Source organism: Callospermophilus lateralis, chromosome 2 (genome assembly GCF_048772815.1).
Source record: "Callospermophilus lateralis isolate mCalLat2 chromosome 2, mCalLat2.hap1, whole genome shotgun sequence".
Classification (NCBI taxonomy): domain Eukaryota; kingdom Metazoa; phylum Chordata; class Mammalia; order Rodentia; family Sciuridae; genus Callospermophilus; species Callospermophilus lateralis.
Genome location: NC_135306.1, coordinates 32564115 through 32584870, shown reverse-complemented (window position 1 = coordinate 32584870; position 20756 = coordinate 32564115). Strand labels below are relative to the sequence as shown.

Below are 20756 nucleotides of genomic sequence, written 5' to 3'. Positions count from 1 at the left end.
AGCAGCTGGAGTGAGCATGGGAGGTGACATGGGAGAAGAGGCTGCAGGAGGGTTGGCCACATCAGGTTAGGGCCTTGGAGGTCACCCGAAGGCATTCAAACTTAAAGGTGAGCCCAGCAGGGAGCCACCAGCAGGTCTTAGGGGGACAGGAAGGCCCGGGTCAGTCTGAAGAGCCTGCTGTGTGGAGAATGGCCAATGGTGGGGGTGGATCCAGGCTACCAGAGAAACTGGGAGCAGGGAGGGGCTTCTGCGGCCCCTGTGCAGCCCCAGCCTTGACTTGGCAGGGACTCTTGGGTGACTAGCTGCAATAGAAGCAGCTGAGCATAATCGTGGGGAAGTGTCAAGGTCTCAGCGAAGGTAGAATCCTGGGCTTAGAGGTTTGAGCCTGTTTCAAGCCACACTACCCTCCCTGGACCCCCCATGAGGGTTAGCAGTCCCTGCTTGTTGGTATGGGCCCCGGCAGGTGCTGTGTCTAGCCCGTCTGACTTCAGAGCTGGCACATATACGTTCTAATTGGCATGTGTGTTGGGCTGTCAACACAGAGACTCAAAATAACAGTGATTCACGCAAGGTAGAAATAGCTCTCCCTCGCACACCCCAATCTGAGGCAGTCTAGGGTGGCGTTCGGGCTTGGTGCTGCTCCAGGTTCCCACCTTTTCCTTGGCTCCTCACCCCCTACTCACTCTGCTCAGCCCTGGGGTCTGAAGGGGCAGAGGGAACACCCTCTCTGTCAGCGCACTGCCTGGAAGTTCCCAACGTCCCATGGAGCAGAATGTGGCTGCCTGGCCACATCGAGCTGCAAGGGAGGCTGGGAAATGTCGTCTTTATCCTGCTGGTCATGTGCTCAACTAAAAGTCATGGGGAGAAGCCTTAGGGGACAAGCCGCGGTATCCATGCCAGCCAGGAGTCTAGTAGGCACTGAGCTCCGGGCTGCTAGGTCTGAGGTGACCTTTGCCTTGATCCAGCCATGGCACCTGTGTGTGTCCACCACACCTAACTCAGGGAGCTGTGGTGAGGAATAAACAAGGTCATGTGAAGGATAGAACCTCATGTACCCACCAGCACACAGTAGGTGCTCATGTAGTAGCCCCCACACAGTAGGTGCTCACCTCCATTTCCTTTGTCTTTTCCTCTGGGATTGTTTCATGTCTACCTGTGTAGACACTGGTGCTGGGCCACACTGTGAGGGCTTGAATCCCTCTTCAGCACCTAGTGACCACACGATATTGAGCGATGATCTTACCTGGTGTCCACCTTGGCCCCATCTGAGCTTCAGCCCCTATAAAAGGGGAATAATCCTACCTTCCTACCTCCTAGGGTCATTGGGAGGATTAAATGAGATAAGATGGGTCATGTGTTGGGTCAGTGCCTGGCAGATAGTTAGCTCTTGTTAAATGATAACTTCTAATTTGATGAAATAATATGAAAATTATAAAGTGAAAAAACCCCTACCCTTTCTAATAGCAATAGCAGATTATTTTATTTATTTTTTATACCTTATTTTATTTATTCATTTTTATATGGTGCTGAGGATCAAACCCAGGGCTTTGCACAAACTAGGCAAGCACTCTACCGCTGAGCCACAACCTCAGCCCCACATTATTTTATTTTTACGGGACTAAATGGCTGCTCAGTGGCAAGAGCAAGGTGTGGTTCACGCTCCCTCCACACAGATGTTGTACTCTGGGAGGGCGGCGAGGGGACTTTTAGAGTCGCTGCCCTGGAGGAGTTAAGCAGCTGCCTCGACCCTGTTTCTGCAGCGACCCTGTTTCTGCAGCGTCAGGAAGAGCCTGCCGCAGGGCGCCAGCCTCTTGCAGACCTAGGAGACTGGCTCAGGCAGACGTGAGCTCAGCGCCGACGCAGCCCACCGAGAGTGCTGGGGCAACCGTGCATGTGCGCATGCGTCTGCTGGCTCTGCCCCCCCCTCCCCAAATCACTTTGCTTGCAAATCACTCCCTCATTCCTGCCATCGGCTTATTTGCATCATATTTAGGATTTAAAAATAAAACCAACCAATGAATTTTTTTAAGTGTCAAGGATATTTGGAGAAACATTTTCATAAATTACAAAGCAACCTAGAACAGTTTTCTCCTTGGCAGATGGTGGAGGACCTGGGGCCAAAGCCCACGTGGATGGGGAAGCCCTCTCATTTTTCCTTTGTCTGCGTGGGTTCCCACCTGCCCCACCTGACCCACTGAGGGTTGTGAATCAGCCTCTAGTCCCAGAGTCCTGTCTGTAGATTCAGGAGACCCTGGGGGCCAGCACTACCCGAGGGCGTGTCCTTTCCACGGTTTGCCTTTTCTGCAGATGGGCATGAGCATATCTTTTGACAAGTTTTTGACTTTTAATAAAGATGAGAAATTGCAGGAGAGAGTTCTGGTAGGCAGTGTTAAGCCTGTGGCATCTAGAACACATTCCCTGGGTTTAAATTATGGCTCTTTGGCTTGCTTGCTGTATGACCTTTGGCAAGTTACATAGCCACTCTGACCCCAATGTCTTCCTCTATGGGATGGGAAGAGTACTAGTATTTACCTCATAGGATTGTTAAGGGGTCAGATGAGTTATTGATGAATCATTTGGGAGAGCATAGCACAGCAGCTCTCTTTAATGCTAGCTGCCATTACTCCTGCTCCTGCTATATAAACTATAAAGTGCTCCTCAGAAAAATTTTAGTAATATAATTACTGTTTTAATAACAAAAAACTCATGTATATTTGTCAGCTTTTAGTCACTCTAACAAAGTACCTGACACAGGCTACTAATGAAGAAGAGATTACTTTAGTTCACCGTGCTGGAGGTTCAAGGGCATGGTACAGGCTTGGACCCAGTTCTTGACTTCATCATATCATGGCAAGATGGTCTTGTCAATAGCACATACAGAAGCAAGTGACTTTATCTCCAATTAGTAGCAGAGAGAGAGGCTAGGGTCCCACCAGTCCCTCTGAGGACGGTATCCAGTGACTTAGTAAGGACTTCCCATTGGGGACCCCCTCCCAAAAGTCCCACCCTTCCCAACACACCACCCCAGGGACCAAGCTTTAATCACAATGCTCCCTTGGGGGACACAATGGTTCTTGTATGTGTTTATTTTTTAATGTTCTCAAGTCAAGCTGTGAAGTTCCTTTCCGTACAGTTTTACTGAGCTATACTCAGTACCAGGCCATTCACCCCTGCAGAGCAGAGCATTTGACAGGCGTGGGTATCCTTGGCCGTGCAAATGGTGCCGCGGAACCTCCCCCGCCCTGACCTCCTTCAGAACCTTCCACCCCTGGTTCTGGGCATCCCATAGCAAAGCAGAGCAGGGAGGCCGCGGGCGGGTCCCAGTGACCCTTGCTGCTCTGCTTGCCTCCCAGAGCACCTGAAGGAGCGCTTGGCCCAGGAGCTGTCGGGCCTGCCCAGGGTGCGCCTGATCCGCGCCACCAAGAGAGAGGGCCTCGTGCGAGCCCGGCTGCTGGGGGCGTCTGTGGCGAAGGGCGAAGTGTTGACCTTCCTGGACTGTCACTGCGAGTGCCACGAGGGGTGGCTGGAGCCACTGCTGCAGAGGTGTGTGAGCTGCCCGCATGGGGAGGGGTGTGGCCGCGGGTGACATGGGGACAGGCTCCGATTAGGGGCCTCCAGCAAGTTCCCCGTAACAGGGGCACAGTTACGCGGTGAAATGCCCGGGAACCGCGGGAACACACCCGCTGTTATGGGTGAATCACTTGGGGGAGCATAGCACAGCAGGGAGGTCCTGCACGGTTTGCTTTTATGGTTACTTCCCATCCAGGTTTATGGTAGGTGACCCAGGAAGTACCATCAAGAAACAACTTTTAAAAGGTTGTCATTACACAGAATCACAATTTCTACAGAACATATATTTTAACATTTTTAAAAATATATATATATTTTTTAGTTGGACACAATAACTTTTTTTATGTATTTATTTTTATTTGATGTTGGGGATCAAACCCAGCTCGCCAGGCGAGTGCTCTACCTCTGAGCCACAGCCCAACCCCTTGACATATTTTTTTCAGGCAAGACTCACTTCTCCATTATCTCAGTGAGTGTGATGCTTAGGGCCATTGAAACCCAAAGACACCCAAAAAGTGTTTTCTGACTTTTTTTTTTGCAGTGCTGGGGACTGAAGCCAAGTCTCTTGCATTCTAGGCAAGTGGTCTATCACAGAACTGCAACTCCAAGCCCCCCAAAAAGGTTTTTTATGTTCATTTATTTTAAAATCAGAAGGAAAAAAATAAGTATTTTAAGTATATAATAACGAGTCTAGCCTGGATTATATTTGTCTTTTTGCCAATGTAAAAGATCCTTTTTTTTGAGTCAAGGTCTCACTAAGTTGCCAAGGCTGGCCTCAAAATCATGATCCTCCTGCCTCAGCCTCCTGAGTAGCTGGCATTACAGGCATGTACCACCATGCCTAGATCTACAACATAAACACACACAGACACACACATGCATATATATATATATATATATATATATATATATATATATATATTTATGGAGGAAGGGAATCATAAACCATTGTGCATCCCTGTCGTCACGGTCTTTCCTTCTGCTGCCCCACAGCCTCAGGCCCCTTTGTCCCCCGACCCCCACCATCCCTGCCTCCAGTCTCTCTGTAGGTCCTCTCGATTCTGCGTCACAGAAGGCAGGAGCTGGGCTGAACAACCAGGAGCTCCCCTGGGAGGCAGGGGAAGGTGTGGGGGTCTGTCTGGTCCCCCTCTGTGAGTCAGGGTAACTTGCAGTTGAACATCCTCCCACCCACAGCCTCCAGCAGCTGGTTGACCATGTTAATCTGCTAGTGTCTCGCGTTCCTTTCCAGGTGAGACCAAGTGCTACTCTGCTACTTTTTGCTGTCCTGGCTCTTTGTCCCCTGGGGTATCATCGCTATCTCTTTCTCCTCCTCCCCTCTAGGAGCTTCACCAGTAAAGATTCAGGGCTTCTCAGACGGAGTCTGGGGCTGTTTATCTGGTGGTGTCTGAACCTGGACTGGTGGGTTCCTCACTGTGTGCACAGGGGCTGCCTCCAGACGTCTGGAGTCCAGGTCTGAAGAGGCCACTCTTCCTTTTTAGCTAACCTCAGAGCCCTCTGCAGCCCACCCTCCCCACAGCCAAGGCCTTGCTCTGTCTACACCTGTGGGTGAGGGGATTGTCCACCTGTGTGTCCACTGGGAATACCCTAGGAACTGTGAACACCAGTCCCTGTGGTACAACATCTGGACTGTACCACGGTACTCTTAGGAGCAGGACTTAGCTTTTGGATGTTTCCAGGGGCTCCGGAGTGCAACAGAGCTGAGGTACATTGAGCTGTATAGACTGTGGCCTCGGTGACCCCAGCTGGGAGCCTTCCCCTTTTCCTTCAGTGGCTTTGGGGAAGGAGTTTTTGATTGTCATGTCCACCAGGGAGTGCTTCTGGTATTTTGGGTGCTAAGATGCCAACTATCTTGCCTTGCATAGGTCAGGATGGTTCTGCCCAGGTGCTGGGCACATCCCTGTGGGCACACACACACTCTCCCCATGAGTCAGAGTCCTGTGCTCCTGTGATGGCCACCAGCCCCCAGTCAGACTCCCGATCTGTACAGACCAGCTGCCTGTGGTTCAGTAGCTTGATTGCAATCATGAGTTTCCGGCTTTGCAAAGCCAGGCAGCGTCTCCGAACCTGCCCCGCAGATCTGTTTGGGCCTGCTCAACTCTTCTACCAATATCGTTGATTTATTTGAAGAAGTGCTTGCGGGTGGATCCCCAGTCTCCAGCTTTCTCAGTTTGGTGACCTCACGGGTCTTATCAAACTGTCGTGAATGGTTCAAGCTCCCCTAAAATTGTAAATCTTACTGTGGTACTTAAAATCCCCTTCTGTCTGGCTTTCTGGTGTTAGGCTAGAGCCCTTCTAGCTCAAGGCTGGTTGGTGTCTGTGACTCCCAGGACTTTGAGGTCTCAAACTTGAGATAATAGCCCCAAAATTGTAACTCAAAGAAATCTAGTCTTCACTCGCGGTCCTGTCTCGGTTCATCTTTGCTGTGGGGTATCAACCAGATGCCAAGAAACCAGAGCGTGTGGGCATTCTGAGGATGGTTTGTGATAGTGTTTGTGGAGACCGTGTGACACACTCACACAGCAGGAAACACACACAGGCTGATACCCGCAACAGGAAATTACAGCATTTTTTACCCAACAACAACTTTTAAAAGAAAAGAATAGTAGTTCCATTTTTTTTTGGCCAGGCATTTTACAGACCGTCCCTCAGGGAATCCTCACCTGAGCCCTGAGCTCTCACTTCACTTTACCAATAGGTAGCAGGCTCTAAGAGGTTAGGTAACTTGGCTCATGTCACCCAGCAAATAAGGAGCAGGATTAAAATTTGTAATCTAATTGCAAAGCTGACTCTTCACTCTTCTGGGTGCCTCTCTTTCATCTTTGATTTTTTTTTTTCAAATATTCTTTTAGTTGTAGATGGACACAATACCTTTATTTATTTCTTATGTGATGCTGAGGATGGAACCCAGGGCCTCACACATGCAAGGTGCATGCTCTACCACTGAGCCCCAGCCCCAGCCCCTCATCTTTGATTTTTACACGTCTTAATTTTCATTAGAGGGATTCAAGTTTAGCCAGAATGTCCATCGATGGAATCAGGGAATTATTAAAGTGATGGGACTTTTCCTATTAAAGTCTCCTCCTGGCCTCTTCAGTGTCCCCCTGTGGTGATCACCTGTGGGGGCTCCCATCTGGCTGTGGGCCCCTGAATAAGGGAAGCAGGCTTCCTCACACGGGTGTCCTCCTTCCTGTGAGAAAGACGAGAGTTCATTCTTGAACTTGGTAATTGTCCTTGGGCCACCTGCGACAGAGGAGAGATGAGATGTCCGGGGTGTTGGCAGGATCCACGAGAAGGAGTCTGCGGTGGTGTGCCCCGTGATCGACGTGATCGACTGGAACACCTTCGAGTACTTGGGCAACTCCGGGGAGCCCCAGATTGGTGGCTTCGACTGGCGGCTGGTGTTCACGTGGCACGTGGTTCCTGAGAGGGAGAGGATGCAGATGCAGTCCCCGATCGATGTCATCAGGTCAGGGCCTGCCTGCTGGGGGAGTGTTCCTCATTGCCTGTGGCCTGGTTAGGGTCACTTAGCTCCTGGCTTCCTTCCCGGCTCCCTACTTATCCCTAGGGCATTTGTTTCTTTTTATTAAATATCTTTGTCATACGAATAGATTGTATATTGGTGTATTTTAATTAATTAATTTAATTTTAATATTGGTGATAAAATATGTGCAACTTAAAATTTGCCTCATTTTTTTTTTGCACCAGGGGTCAGGGTCAAGTCCAGGGCCTCACACATGCTAAGCCAGCACTTGTTCCTCAGCCCTTATTCTCTGTGATTCTGAGAGGTCTAGAGGGCTGGGGGTGTGACTCAGGGGTACGTGCTCAGTGGCAGTGCCTAGCATGTGCAAGGCCCTGAATTTGAGCCCCAGCACTAGGTGCATGCATGCATCAATCACCAGTCAATCAAAGGGCCAGGGTTTCTCCCGCAATTGGCTCTTCTTGGCCAGCTCCCCTGGTCCCAGAGACTTAACCTCCTTCAGGAAACCCAGCCCTATCCTCCCTACCCGCTGCCCTCTTTGTGTCCCCCACAGCCCTGGCTGACCTTAGCTGACACGTGTGTCACAGCCAGAGGACTTCTTTGTTGGGATGTCCATGAGCTTTCTCCAGACGGGAACGATGAGGTGCATCTGTGCCTTCAGACCCAGCTTGGAGCCGGGCACAGAGTGTGAGCTCAGGGTTGACATGGATGAATGGATGGAAGGGCTCAAGGCAGGAAGGAGTTCCACCAGCTGTAATGGTTTCCTGCTCTTTATATTGAAATATGGCTATCCCTCTTTTTCTAGGTCTCCAACGATGGCTGGTGGGCTGTTTGCAGTGAGTAAGAAATATTTTGAATATCTGGGGTCTTATGATACAGGAATGGAAGTCTGGGGAGGAGAAAACCTCGAATTTTCTTTTAGGGTAAGTATTCCAGTCTTCTTTGTGGACTTGTTCTGAACCTGGTCTCCCCTGCCCACCCCCACCTGGAGTTGTGACGAGAGCCAGAGGTTTGGCTCCGTGTTGGCAGTGTATCCATGATCCTGCGCCTTGTACATCCTGTAAACATGCCTGCCTTCTTTTTTGACTTTCAGAAATGTAATTTTAAAGACGTGAGGCTGGGAAGTCACCTAGTTCTTCTCTTCCCTTCTGCAGAGGGGGGGAACTGAGGCCAGGAGAGGGGAGGGGACTTGTTCAAGGTCCCTCAGAGTTGGTGGCAGAGATTGGACTAAAACTCAGATCCTGCCTCTGGGAGCCTTTATTCACTAACTAGGAAGCAGTCTTTATTTAGCACCATGGCTTTCAGACACGGACCCCGGGAGAACGGTTGGGGAAATGTCAAGAAGACAGGTGGACAGGCACAGTCTGTGGACAGTCAGACCTGATAGAGCAGGGTGGGGCCAGGATGCACTTCCGGTACCAACCCCACTGTGGATTCTGCGGAACCCAGCCCACCTCAGCCCCTTTGAAAGATCCTGAGCATGTCAGTAGCTTTTCCCGTTAATGGAATCCTACATTTCTAAGTATCATATATCTTATCTGGAGTCCTGTTCTCATAAAAAGAGTTAATACAGATGAATTCGGCCTTCCACCGAGGACTCACGCCCTCCATTAAGGATATCAGAAGCTGTTTTTTGTTTCTACCATCCTTGGAAAATTGAATTGTTGGTGACCCTGGACGGCTTCGCCAGGGCAGTCTGGGATGTGTCTTAATGTCTTTCTGCCTCTCCCCTAGGTGTCAGGCTTCTCTGCCTGCTTCTAGAAGCCCTTCCTCTCTCTCTTCCAAACCTCTCTCCTCCCTTGCTGCTTTCCTATCTTCTGTGGCTAGGCGATCAGGTAACCAAGCTTGTTCCACATAACGAGTGAGTGGGTTGCCGGTGACATCCCCGGGGGTCCTCCCGCACACCTGGTGCCTGAGCATTAGTGCATGGACTTTGGGGTCTGGGTTGCGATGGCTTGTCCTTTGTGCTCTTAGTTTGCCTTCTGTGTTCATGAGCATGCTGCATCCGTGGCCTCCCGCCTCGTGGAGGCTGAGTCTCTTGGCGATGCCCATCAGGACTTTTGTGTGCCCAGTAGACACTGTGGACAGGCGGCTCCTTCCTTGCTCAGGGCTCTGGCGTCCCCTCTGCTCCGTGTGCAGATCTGGCAGTGTGGCGGGACTCTGGAAACACACCCCTGCTCCCACGTGGGCCACGTTTTCCCCAAGCAAGCTCCCTACTCCCGCAACAAGGCACTGGCCAACAGCGTCCGCGCAGCCGAAGTTTGGATGGACGGCTATAAGGAGCTCTACTACCACCGCAACCCCCGCGCGCGCCTGGTGAGTCCCCGCCACTGTGTTCCATCTGGCCTCGGCTGCTGATAATTGATCTGGCTTCAGAAATAGGGACAGGTTGGGCCCTCATGATACATGCCTGGGGAAACTCTATTCCTCCATGTGTAGTACTAATGTACAGTCAGTTCTGTTTACAGTAGCCACATTCCACAAAGCCACCGCAAACACGGAATTAGTGAACTTGAGCCATTGCTCGTAGGGGACATAGGAACTGGGTTCCTGCAAACCCAGGTCACAATGGTCTCGTCACTACAGAACTAAATTGGTGTGTGTTTCTGTTTAAAGACACCCTGTTTACATACACTGTTGATTCAGTGCCATTGCACTTGGGGCCAAGCGTGGTGTAACTCACACCTGAATGAATCTCCGACAGGTATTTTCCCCATAAGGCACAGCCCAAACTTTCTGCCCGTAGGAACTCTAGAGAGCGCTTTGGCACTATGATCGGGCTGGTTTAGAAGGGCTTTGTTTTTGGGTTTATGAATAAATTTTAACAAGTAGGTGAATTTGCACATACAGAGCCGGTATGGAATACCGAGGCTTGACCGTGCCCACGAAGCCAGTCTGGAATACACAGTGTCACATGCGGGGTATGTTACCCACGTCATAGCTTGTCCCTCCGTAGCCACTATGGTTGAGTCCCCACCCAGGATACAGGCTAAGGCGTGGTTCTTCATGTGAGAGCTGTTGCCCAGGAACACTCCCACCTCCTTAGACAGAGGTCTCTTGTCTCCTGCTCCAGGCCTCTTCTGAGCCTTCTTGAATTGTCCAAGAACCCCCGAGGCTTATTCTTCTGCTTCCATTTCCAGACAGACAGACTTGGACCCATGCCTCCCTTCCTCCCAGATGTCATGGCTGGGGAAGGCAGGGCCTCCTCCTGACAGTGCCAGCCCACCTCCCTCCCCAAGGCCTTGCTGAAGTCTCTCTGTCCGTGGCAGAGGTGTCCCCGTAGTGTGCTGAGGTTTCAGCTTGGTTGGTTTTCTCTTAACAGATCCAGCCACACACTGCGAGACCCTAGATCCCCACAGACCCCAGCCACACAATGCTGAGACCCTAGACCCTCACAAACCCTGACACACGCTGCTGAGACGATCCCATGACCCCCACAAACCCCGGGTGCACACTGCTGAGACCCTAGACCCCCACAGACCCCAGCCACACGCTGCTGAGAGGAGCCCATGACCCCACGCCAGGCCCTGTGAGAGCCGGGTTTCGGCCAGCCTGTTTCTTCTTAGGTGAGGCTTCTCAGGGGCTTGGGGCCTGCCTCAGACAGCGCCCCGTTCTGCCTTTGTTTCAGAGACCTGTGAACAGGGGATCTGCTCCTTCTATCCCACAAGGTCTTGGGCCTCAGACACAATGCGGCCATGACCTCTGCATGGCCTGTCAGAGGCCAACTTTGCATGCCCCAGGCCAGGGTACTGTGTGTCCCAGCTGGGGCCTCTCAGCCTGGCCTCCCGCTGGCCCGCTCCACCTCGGGGGCTCCATGGTGGTCAGCCTCTGCCTCCTCTCTCTTGCCCTTTGCTTCAGAATGAAATATGTCCTCCTTACTTCACTAGTTCTGGAGCCCACAGTTCCTATTCCTGAGGTTTCCTGGAGAATCTCCTTGAGGGTGTCGAGTGTGCCTTTAGGCTCAGAGGGCTGGCTGCTAAAATGGATTTTCGGTTCAAGTTCAGGGAGGAGGGTAATGGTGACTCCCATCAAGGAAGAACTTCCAGGAAGTAGTGGGAACCTGAAAAGTTATTCCAACATTCACTTCTTATTGCAGTTTTATTCCACTTGTCAATTTTTAGTAGTTTAACACCACACCAGAGGGACAGTCTCAGCCCTCATCTTTGTTCTTTTGGCTGAACGTTTACTGCACTGCATACGGGCTTGCTTCATTTAATTATCTAAGCATCGTGGACTGCAGCATGTGGCCCTGGCCGTCATGCGTGTGCATTTATCCTTGAATACACTGAGCACACAGGTCCTCACTCGTGATGGCATCTGGGACACACGCCTGTGTTTGAAAGTGCGTATTCAGGCAGTAACAGTAGATCCAGATGCCACGCGGCCTGCGTCGTGAACAACACTGGTTTTCCTCTGGTCGGGTCTGAGGATGACTCTGTGCTGATGCACAGCGCCAAGGGTGCCCCTGTGGCCCCAGGGTTTATTTCCTGGGCTCTGTCAGCAGGAGCATTGTCTCCTGTCCTCATGTGCTGGGTTGCATGTCCCCGTAGCTAGAGCACCTGGGGATGGGATTTTCTGTGTGACAGACTCTCTTACTAAGCAGCCTCCAGGATGGAGGCTCCTCTTCCCAGTGCCCACCATGCGGTAGATGCCAGTAAAATGGGAGGTTGTTGGCACCCGTGAAGAGGGGCTTTGACAGGAACCTGCAGGACCTGCAGGGACTCACCACTGTGTTGTCTTCCAGGAACCCTTTGGTGATGTGACAGAGAGGAGGCAGCTCCGGGATAAACTCCGATGCAAGGACTTCAAATGGTTTTTGGAAACGGTGTATCCAGAACTGCATGTGCCTGAGGACAGGCCTGGCTTCTTCGGGATGGTGCGCAATGTGGGCCTTGGTGGGCATGGAATTCCCTGGCCCCGGGCCTGATCCTGGGCAAGGAAAGCCCCTTTGTGGGGACCTGGGACCCCTGCATCCCACACCCTTCCCACCTTCTCATCCTCTGTCCTTTTCTTACCCTGGGGTGTCTGAGCCTTGGGTCCAGAATGTCAGAGCTGAAAGTCACCTGGAAATTGGCAAGTGTGAGTATTCCGAGTTATAGATGAGGAAACTGAGGCTTACTTGGGTGTGTCCATGTCCTAATTTTTACTAACATATTACTTCTGGTCTCCACGGCCTGGCTAGCTGGTCATTCCTAACTTGTGAGTCCACAGAGGCAGCAGTGGCCGCTGGAGAGTCACTTCTAGTCTTTCAGAAAACCTTAAAGAAAGGTTTCTGGAGCGAGGCCAACTGAGGTGCCCGGTGTCTGGCTTTCGCTAGGAATCGCACCCTCTCCGTGAGGTCGCCTGGCTAATGTTTTTTACCAGAAGTGCCGGCATCCTGCTCTGGAAGTCCTGGATCAATAACACAGCAAGACGTTACTGTTCAATTCTGTTTTCATTCGGAAAATGATGAATGATAACCCCGTCCCTGGGATTCTGGAATATTCCAGACTCTGCCTCCCGGCTTTCCCTCTTTCCTCCCCCCTCCATGCTTTATGCTTTTCTCTTTTTTAAGCAAACCCCAGCATTGTGCCTTGTCACTGCTGTGCACTTCTGAATATAGCTTCATAAAGTTGGGACCTTATCTTACAAACCCACAGACTCCGTCACACCTGGCGAAGAAAACACTGATTTCTTGATGTCCTTTACTCTCGACTCTAATCCATATTCCCCTGATTTTTTCAAATTTCTCCTTGGGTAGTTGGCTGATCCCAACAGGAACCCCAGCAAAGCCCCCACGTGTTTGGCCATCACATCTTGTTTCCTAAGTCCCTTTTAACCTAGGTCCCCTTTCCTTTTTCTTCTTTCATTGTTAATACTTTTAAGTTGTTGGGAAAACACAGGATTGGTTGTGTGTGCAGTGCCTCACTCCGAAGGCCTCCTGGTTCCTCTGTGCCTTCTGGAAGTCGCTCCTCTCTCCCCACGTTTCTTTACCAGGGGAGTGAAGTCCAAAGGTTTGACTGGAGTCAGGGTCAACCTCTGGGTGGAGAACCCTGGTGGGAGCATTCACATTGTGCCCTATCAGGAGCACATAAGGTCCAGGCATTTTGATAAGGTGCGTCCATGGGTCCATGGGGGAACCACAGCCTGGATGATCCATTATGAGACCCGCTGTCCGCCTCTGCAGAGTGGTTTTGGTCGCCTTTGATAACCATTGCCTGGATCTGTTATTTCCAATGCCGTTGCTAAGTGATGATTTTTCTCATTCTCTCATTTCTTGTGCACTTATTAAGGTGTTGGTATCCACACGGGAAGGATTCACACAGAAGAGGCCTGATAAATTCTTATGCCTTTCTCTTGATTTGCCTTGTTATTTTCCTACAGTTGCATCCAGTGGGTTTTGTTTGTTTGTTTGGCTCATTTGTTCTTTGGCTCTTTCTTTTCTTGTGTATCACTGTAAAGTAGTGAGCTATACTAAGTACTTGTGGGGCTGGGTAAAGCCCTTACCCTTCTGCTTTCCACCATGTGAGAACATAGTGAGGGAGGTCCTCATCAGACACTGGTTCCTGGATCTTGGCCTTTCCAGTCTCCAGAGCTGTGAGAAAATAACTTTCTGTTATAAACTACCAGGTCTATGGTATTCTGTTATAGCAGCACAAAACAGACTTAGATACCCTGTGTGTCCATATGGCCAATGTGTTTCAATCAATTCAGGCTTCCTTTTTAGTTTTTTCAATATTCAAATTGTCCCATCTTTGGCTAATGGAAGCCTTTTTTATTTTGGCTTCTGTGATCTTTGACCCCAGGACATTGGCCTTGATAACTTGCTAAGTTATCCCATGTTCATCTTAAATATTTCCTTCCTCTCCTCCCAGAAGCTCTGTCCTTTGGCAGGAAACTGTATTCCCAGTCCACATGGGTGCTGTGGGGCCAGTCTCACTCCAGGTTGCTATGGCTTCTAGACCAGCGGTCCCACATACACGGAATATGAGCCAAAAAATGAGTCATTTTGAAAATGTTAGCAGCCCTATTAAATGAAGAAATAAACAAAGTTAATAGCACATTTAAACCAGCTTATCAAAAACCATTAGCATTTCAATTTCAACATTGTGGTTAATATCATAACTAATTTAAGAAAAATTAATTTCTTATTCTTTTTAAAATATTAAGTCTTAAAAATCTGGCATGTATTTTCATACATAGAGCCCTTCTGGGTTTGGATTCCTTCCATTTCAGTGACCACTGGACGCCACATGGGACAGTGGCTACCATGCAAACTAGTATAGGTCTGAGCTTTTTCAGTGGCTCAGAAAGGACATACGTATCTTTGAGGAAAAAAAAAAATCACAATCTTATTTGAACATCTTAAATTCAAATTTAATCTTACAAGATTTTGCTTCTTTGACATAATACTTGTATTTCTTTCTTCTTATTCAGAAAACCTTGATTTCTAACAATATTAACATCCTTACTTGCCAGGTGTGGTGGTACACACTTGTAATCCCAGCTACTCATGAGGCTTAGGCAGGAGGATCTCAAGTTCAAGGCCAGCCCAGGAAACTTACTGAAACCCTGTCTCAAAATAAAAAATAAAAAGGCTGGGAATATAGCACTCTGGATTCGATCCCCAGTATTCCTCACCAAAAACAAAAAACACAACCCTGATTTGCTTTATCCCAAAATAAATCGTTTCCAAACAATGGCACAGTATCACATGGACAGTGTTAGACTAAATGAGGTTTTATGTTTTCCTTGCAGATCTATTTGCCTATTGAATATATTTCACTGAGGAAATGTTATCAAACACACTGTGCTCTGAAGTCATTTTTAAAAGTCCTTTCCTCTCTATCACCATCTTGATTTAGTTTGCTTAGTTAATCTCAGGTCAAGGCTATAACCCAGATGTATTTGGACCAGTGCAGCAATAAGGCTGCTATTGAGGGTCCTGGAAAGGTTAATCTGTCCATCCTCAGGTTGATCATCTTAAAATGGGGTAAAGACTCCTTTGACAGTTGAGATTGGGAAGATCTGTCAAACGGGACCGTGTCTTACAGGAGAAAGCTCTTGCCCGCGGGGCCAGGGTCTGCGGCAGGCCCTCATGTTGTGGACCCTCCTCTGAGCTGGCTGTGGGATCTATTGTCTGCATCTAGATCAAAATGCCGCCTTTATGTCTGCTTTAGCTCCAGAACAGAGGAGTGAAAGACTACTGCTTTGACTATAACCCTCCCGATGAAAACCAAGTGGCAGGACAGCAGGTCATTCTCTACGTCTGTCACGGCCTGGGCCAGAACCAGGTAGGTGTGGGCCTTGGAAGAGGAACCTGGGGGCGAAGATCTGTACTTTTTAAAAAAGTCAAATGTCTGATTTTGGGGGGTGGGGGTCATAGCTCATGTGCTAGCATGTGTGAGGCCCTGGGTTCAAACTCCAGCAGTTCAAAAAAATTTTAAAAACTTTTTTGATTGTTTTTCTCATGATCGAAGTAGATATGCTCACTAAGGAACACTCGGGGGAAATTTAAAAAGTAGAACTATGGGGTGAATGGCGAGCCCCAGAGAGACCACAGCTACAATTAAGACACATCTTCTTCCTGTTTTTGTCAATACACAAGCTTTATATTGTGTCTTTTAAATGGTTGTTATCGTAACACCTATATATTTGATAATCTGTTAACTTTATTGTACTTATGTTATTAGATGTTCCTTGAGAACATCATTCCCCAGGATATTTCATTGTGTGCCTGTGTTACTGTTTAGTTAACTGGTTGTCTTCCTGTTTTTGTAATTATAAATAATCTCTTCCACTAACATCTTTAGTTAGAAAGAAGGAGGAATAAAAAACAGATTTGCATTTTGGATGATTTCCTTAGAATGAATTCTTAAATGGAATTATAGGTTTTAATAAATAGTGCCATTCTTCAAACTGCAAGGAAATTGTCTCAGCTGGGGGCCCAGGTGGATCTTTCTGGATCAAGTGCTATTCATTACACGGAGCAGGGGAGACAGTCCTGGAGGGTCTGAGGACCTGTTGGCTAACAGGAGGGTCGACTGTGGACCACCAAAGATTTGACTCTGCTAAGGAGTATCAGGCACCTGGGGATGACAGGAGGGGGGAGGTTCAGCAGTTTTCTTCCAGTCCAGAAGAAATCACCCGATTCCACTGGACCACCAGTCCCCTTATGTTCAGCAGTAAACTCGTCGTCGTTTGGGCCACTGCCACCTTTAATTACTGAGGCTCTTCTCACTCCTTGGAACACTGTTCCTCAGAGCTGATGGCAGCTGACTTGTACCATCAGCTTCCCAGGCCCATCTGCCCCACTGAGTCCCAGCCTCCTGCTCTCCCAGCTCCCGGGGAGGGAGACATGTCTGAGAAGCTTTGCTCCACAGGCCTTAGGACAGACACTGTGTCAGTGATGGTGGGGCAGGTGGGTGTCATGTCAAAAACGCAGCTCCCTAGGCCCATCTCAGATTGAAGGGCTATCCCTGTCTGGGGTGGGGCCAGGAACCAGTATTTTCCCAAGTGCTGTAGCTGGCTCTGGGTGCGTGGATGGGCCGTCTTCCCCAGCAGTCCTGCTGCCTGCCCCGCACAGTACTTTCTCGTTTCCAGGCCCCTTTATATCCGTTATATTGGAGTGGGGGATGAGACCGAGGGAAAGGAGAGGGAGTGGCCAGTCCAGGTCACAGACAGCCCCCAAGTGCTAGCACAGGGACGTGTCCATTTTCTTTCCTGACCTTCCACACCAGCCCGTCCTCATCATCCAGCAAGCAAGATGGGCACCAGCAGGGGCCACTCACTGGTACCTGTCACACGCTCCAGTAGAGGTCAGTTGAGCTACAGAAGAGGCCGGCTGAGCCCTGGGGCCCGTGACAGAGCCCGATCAGACAGGTGATGGCTGTTGGTGAGGGAGAGTGCTTGACCCCAGCCTCACACCTGCCTTGGCCCCAGGTCCGTGGTCTCCCCTCTGTCCAGATCAGCCGGTAGCTGACCTGTGTTGCTTGCTCGGTTTTTAGTTTTTCGAGTACACATCCCAGAAGGAGATCCGCTATAACACCCACCAGCCAGAGGCCTGCATCGCCGTGGAGCCGGGGACCGACGTCCTCATCATGCACCTCTGCGAGGATACTGTCCCCGAGAACCAGAAGTTCCACCTGCGGGAGGTCAGTGAGCGCTCAGCCCCTCCCTGCTCAGTCTGGGGCTGTCGGGAAGCATGGAAGTCGGAGCTCTCCCTGGCCTAGCCCTGGGGGTCTCGGGCGACCTACCAGGGCAGAGCAGGAACATCACTGTGAACCCGAGGAGGTGACCCCAGCATCCTGTATTGGGAGCACTCCCTTCTCCCCTTCCAAGCCTTCCCATTGTACCATGAGCGACAGAAGCCCCTGTGGGAAGTAGAGCTCTCGGGGTGTCATCTGGAGATGGAATGGGGTTAAACCAAGAGAAGCAGCCCAAGGGGGAGGATCTGAGGTTAGGTGCAGATAGTAGTCACTGTACTTCTCTAAGCCTTTCTTTCCCCAGCTGTAAAATGGGCATCATAATTGCAGTCTTGTTTTTAATCTGAAGATTTGATGTGTACCCAGAAACCTTCTTTGGCAGCGTTGAAGCGTTGACAAGTTGTTACTGGGGGTATTACAACCAAGAAAACAGGCTGGGGTGCAGTTGGCTTTCTAAACACTCCCTGCTGACTCAGAACTGGGTGTTGTTTTCAGGCCCAGAAGTCACTGACGTTGACGCCCTGCAACAGGACTTTAAAAAGCACTCAGAGAAATAAATCCAAAGAAAATAATTTGATGGAAAATATTAGTTATGTTTTATCTCCCTGGGAAACTTTCATTCCCAACCTGGCCTCAGGGAGGGAAAGAGTCTTCTGTATGGCTTATAAATGGGTTAACTCTAAGTATGACGAAAAGTTGGAATATGTTTTCCTATAGAAAAAAAAATGTTATAATTAGCGATGGAATGTGCAGTCTCTGCCCAGAAACGCCAAGCACTACAGTGCTGTCTATTTGATATAAGAAAATAGGAAGAAATACTTCAGCCTGTCCCCCAAAGCCAACCGTAAGCTGAGCTAAGTCCCCGAGGAGAAGTAATGCGAACTAGAAGCAATAAAATTGGTTTGACGTATCATTAAAAATTTTATCTTAAATCTCAGTGACCATTTAAGGAGAAGTGAGTTTCGAAGGGTGAGCAGGGGAGACTTTATTTAATTATTTACTTTTAAGTTTCACTGAAGGCAACTGCGAGCTCTCAGGGAAGGATTCCAGGTTAATAGCATCGAAATCCTATTATACATTGGATTTTGCTTCCGGGGCTTCTCCTCCCTTGCAGCTGGCAGGTGACTTGTTCCCCCTGTTTGCTGCTGGACCATGATTAACCTCATCGCAAGCAGGGCCTTGAGCTCAGCCAGAGACAGCAGACTGGGGCTGGGAGAGAGGCTGGCAGAGCTAGCTCAGCAAGGGTGGGGAGAGAGCGCAGGGAAGGTCCTGAGTGAAGATCACTGTCCTCTGACATTTGGGGTTTAGGACTGGCAGAGCCACGGCTTCTCACCCAGCCAGGTAACAGGTGAGGAACTAGGTCAGGTGGCCAAGGGACTTACTGCTCACCCAGCTGAGCTGTGGCTGAGCTGGACTACGGCCAAGTATCCTGACTCTTTTTAAATACATAAGAGAGATCAGGGCTGCGGCTGGGGCTCACCGGTAGCGCACTTGCCTGTCATGTGTGAGACACTGGGTTCAATTCTCAGCACCACAAATAAATAAATAAAGGTCTATCAACAACTAAAAAAATATTTAAAAAAAAAAGAGAGAAAGGATCACTAGGGATGGAACTGGTTGACCTAAGGGAAGTGAAAGAGATAAAGGATCTTTGTTGTTTCCCTGAAGCAAGCAAAACAGAATAGGGATGAAATGTAGGGTCTGACAGATCCAGGCTGGTAGCCAGCAGGTGGCGCCATCAGCCCCACCGCGCGCAGGGCAGCCCCTGAAGTCTGTGCTTGCCTTGCTCTGTCCGTAGGGGGCAGTCTTGAGTCGCTGTCACCCCGCAATTCATATTGACAGATGACCCTGCAATAAGTATTTTTGAAATGATGAAAAAAAATCATACCCTGAGCTCTTCAGAACCTGTTTTTAGATAAAAGAGACTTTTCCGAGGGGCCCCTTGTATTGAACAGTCGATGTCTGTTTTCCTTTGTAGGATGGTTCCTTGTTTCACGAACAGTCCAATAAATGTGTCCAGGCTGTGAAGAAGGAGTCGGGCAACAGTTTCCTGCCACTCTTACGGGACTGCACCAACTTGGACGATCAGAAATGGTTCTTCAAGGAGCGTATGTCGTGAAGCGTCACTGTGCCAAGCAGCCTTTGAGGGCCTCTGGACTATGCCCAACAGAGACTTGTCAGTATGGTGACCAGAGCCCACCACAGACTTGGCTGCTGTGCTTTTTTAAGGGACTTTGCCATTTGTGAATATGTTGGATTTAGTAAGAAATGTGAATAAACTTTGTACTGATTCTGAAAACCTAAATGTTCCCAAATACCCATTTTTCAAGGGTAATCATAAGAGGTTGGTATTTGGAAAATTAAAACTTTATAATATTTTTTCTATCCAGATATATATTCTATTGTTGTACTTTTTATTCTCATTGGTTAAAAAAAAAAAAAAAGATGAATCTTTTATTTTGGTACTTACAGAGATACCCAGGTATGAAGAGATTTGCATCGGACTTTGCACAAACTGGCCTGACCTCAAATGTTGGGTCAGTATTTTCTCAGTGTGGAGAGATGGACGCAAGAGCATTGTATTGATTCCTTTCGGTCTGGAGATGGTCTCGATTTATTTAATAAAGAATGCTTTGGGTTATGTGTTGCTACCACCGTCAAAACTTTGTAATGTCCATGTTGGCCGGAGGGGGACTAACCAAAGCCGAAATCTCAAACAGTTTAGCTTTGCCAAGGTAAATATCAACTTGAAAGGGGACTCCCAACAGAGCCTAGCAGGGGGGGTGTCTGGTTGCTTTTAGTAACTACCAGTCTGACTTTAAAACCTGTTCCTGTCGTTTACATTTTTATCACACAGTCGCGTCGGTATGAAATTCACTTCTCAAGTGTGTGCGTTAATAATATTTGATCATTTAAATCAGTGTCAGACTCGGGGCTGCAGCAGCACTGCGGGCGTCTATCTCAGTAATTCTGATTTCAGAACGATCCCGGATCCACCTCATCACCTTCGTGGAGTCAACATGAATGATTAAAAAAAGAACCTATGGGCCAACACCGACGGCAGGTCTGGGTTTTTGTGCCAGGCGATGTGAGAGAATGAAGACCCATGTCTTCACTGATCAAAGAGCTTCGCCCTGGGTCTCAATCTCTTTTAGGAACATTCTCCTCCCTGAGAGATCCTAAGGGTTAGGGTTAACAGTCATCCAGAAACAACCAGTTGGTCTGGCTGGGATCCACCTGGTACATCGTAACTACCCTGAACTTCAGTTTCCTATGAGATCAGGATCCGGGTGGTCGTGAGGATTAAGTAACAGGGATCAGGCGAGGGCCTGGTCTAGTCCCTGGCACACAGCACAGGACTGTTAGGAAATGTGTTTTATTTATGGGGTCGATTCTGGATTTCTTTATGGGCTGAGTGTCTGTTAAACTGAAGTGTTCTATGGCTTCTCTTTTTCCCTTCTATTAAAATAGTGCTTTTTACACTTTCATGTGCACTGTTTGAA

At 49.1% G+C, this 20756-nt stretch overlaps 1 protein-coding gene across 1 annotated transcript in view; it reads left to right on the top strand.

Annotated features, from left to right (window-relative positions):
• Galnt12 (polypeptide N-acetylgalactosaminyltransferase 12) overlaps positions 1-19883 on the top strand; it is a 30401-nt gene extending 10518 nt beyond the window's left edge. The window contains exons 3-10 of the mRNA XM_076843250.2: positions 3354-3543; positions 6872-7057; positions 7875-7992; positions 9209-9385; positions 11814-11945; positions 15229-15342; positions 17056-17202; positions 19232-19883. Of these exons, the coding sequence (XP_076699365.1) occupies positions 3354-3543; positions 6872-7057; positions 7875-7992; positions 9209-9385; positions 11814-11945; positions 15229-15342; positions 17056-17202; positions 19232-19372 (1205 nt within the window). The 3' untranslated portion in view covers positions 19373-19883. The remainder of the gene's footprint in view (positions 1-3353; positions 3544-6871; positions 7058-7874; positions 7993-9208; positions 9386-11813; positions 11946-15228; positions 15343-17055; positions 17203-19231) is intronic.
• Positions 19884-20756: the final 873 nt, after the last annotated feature.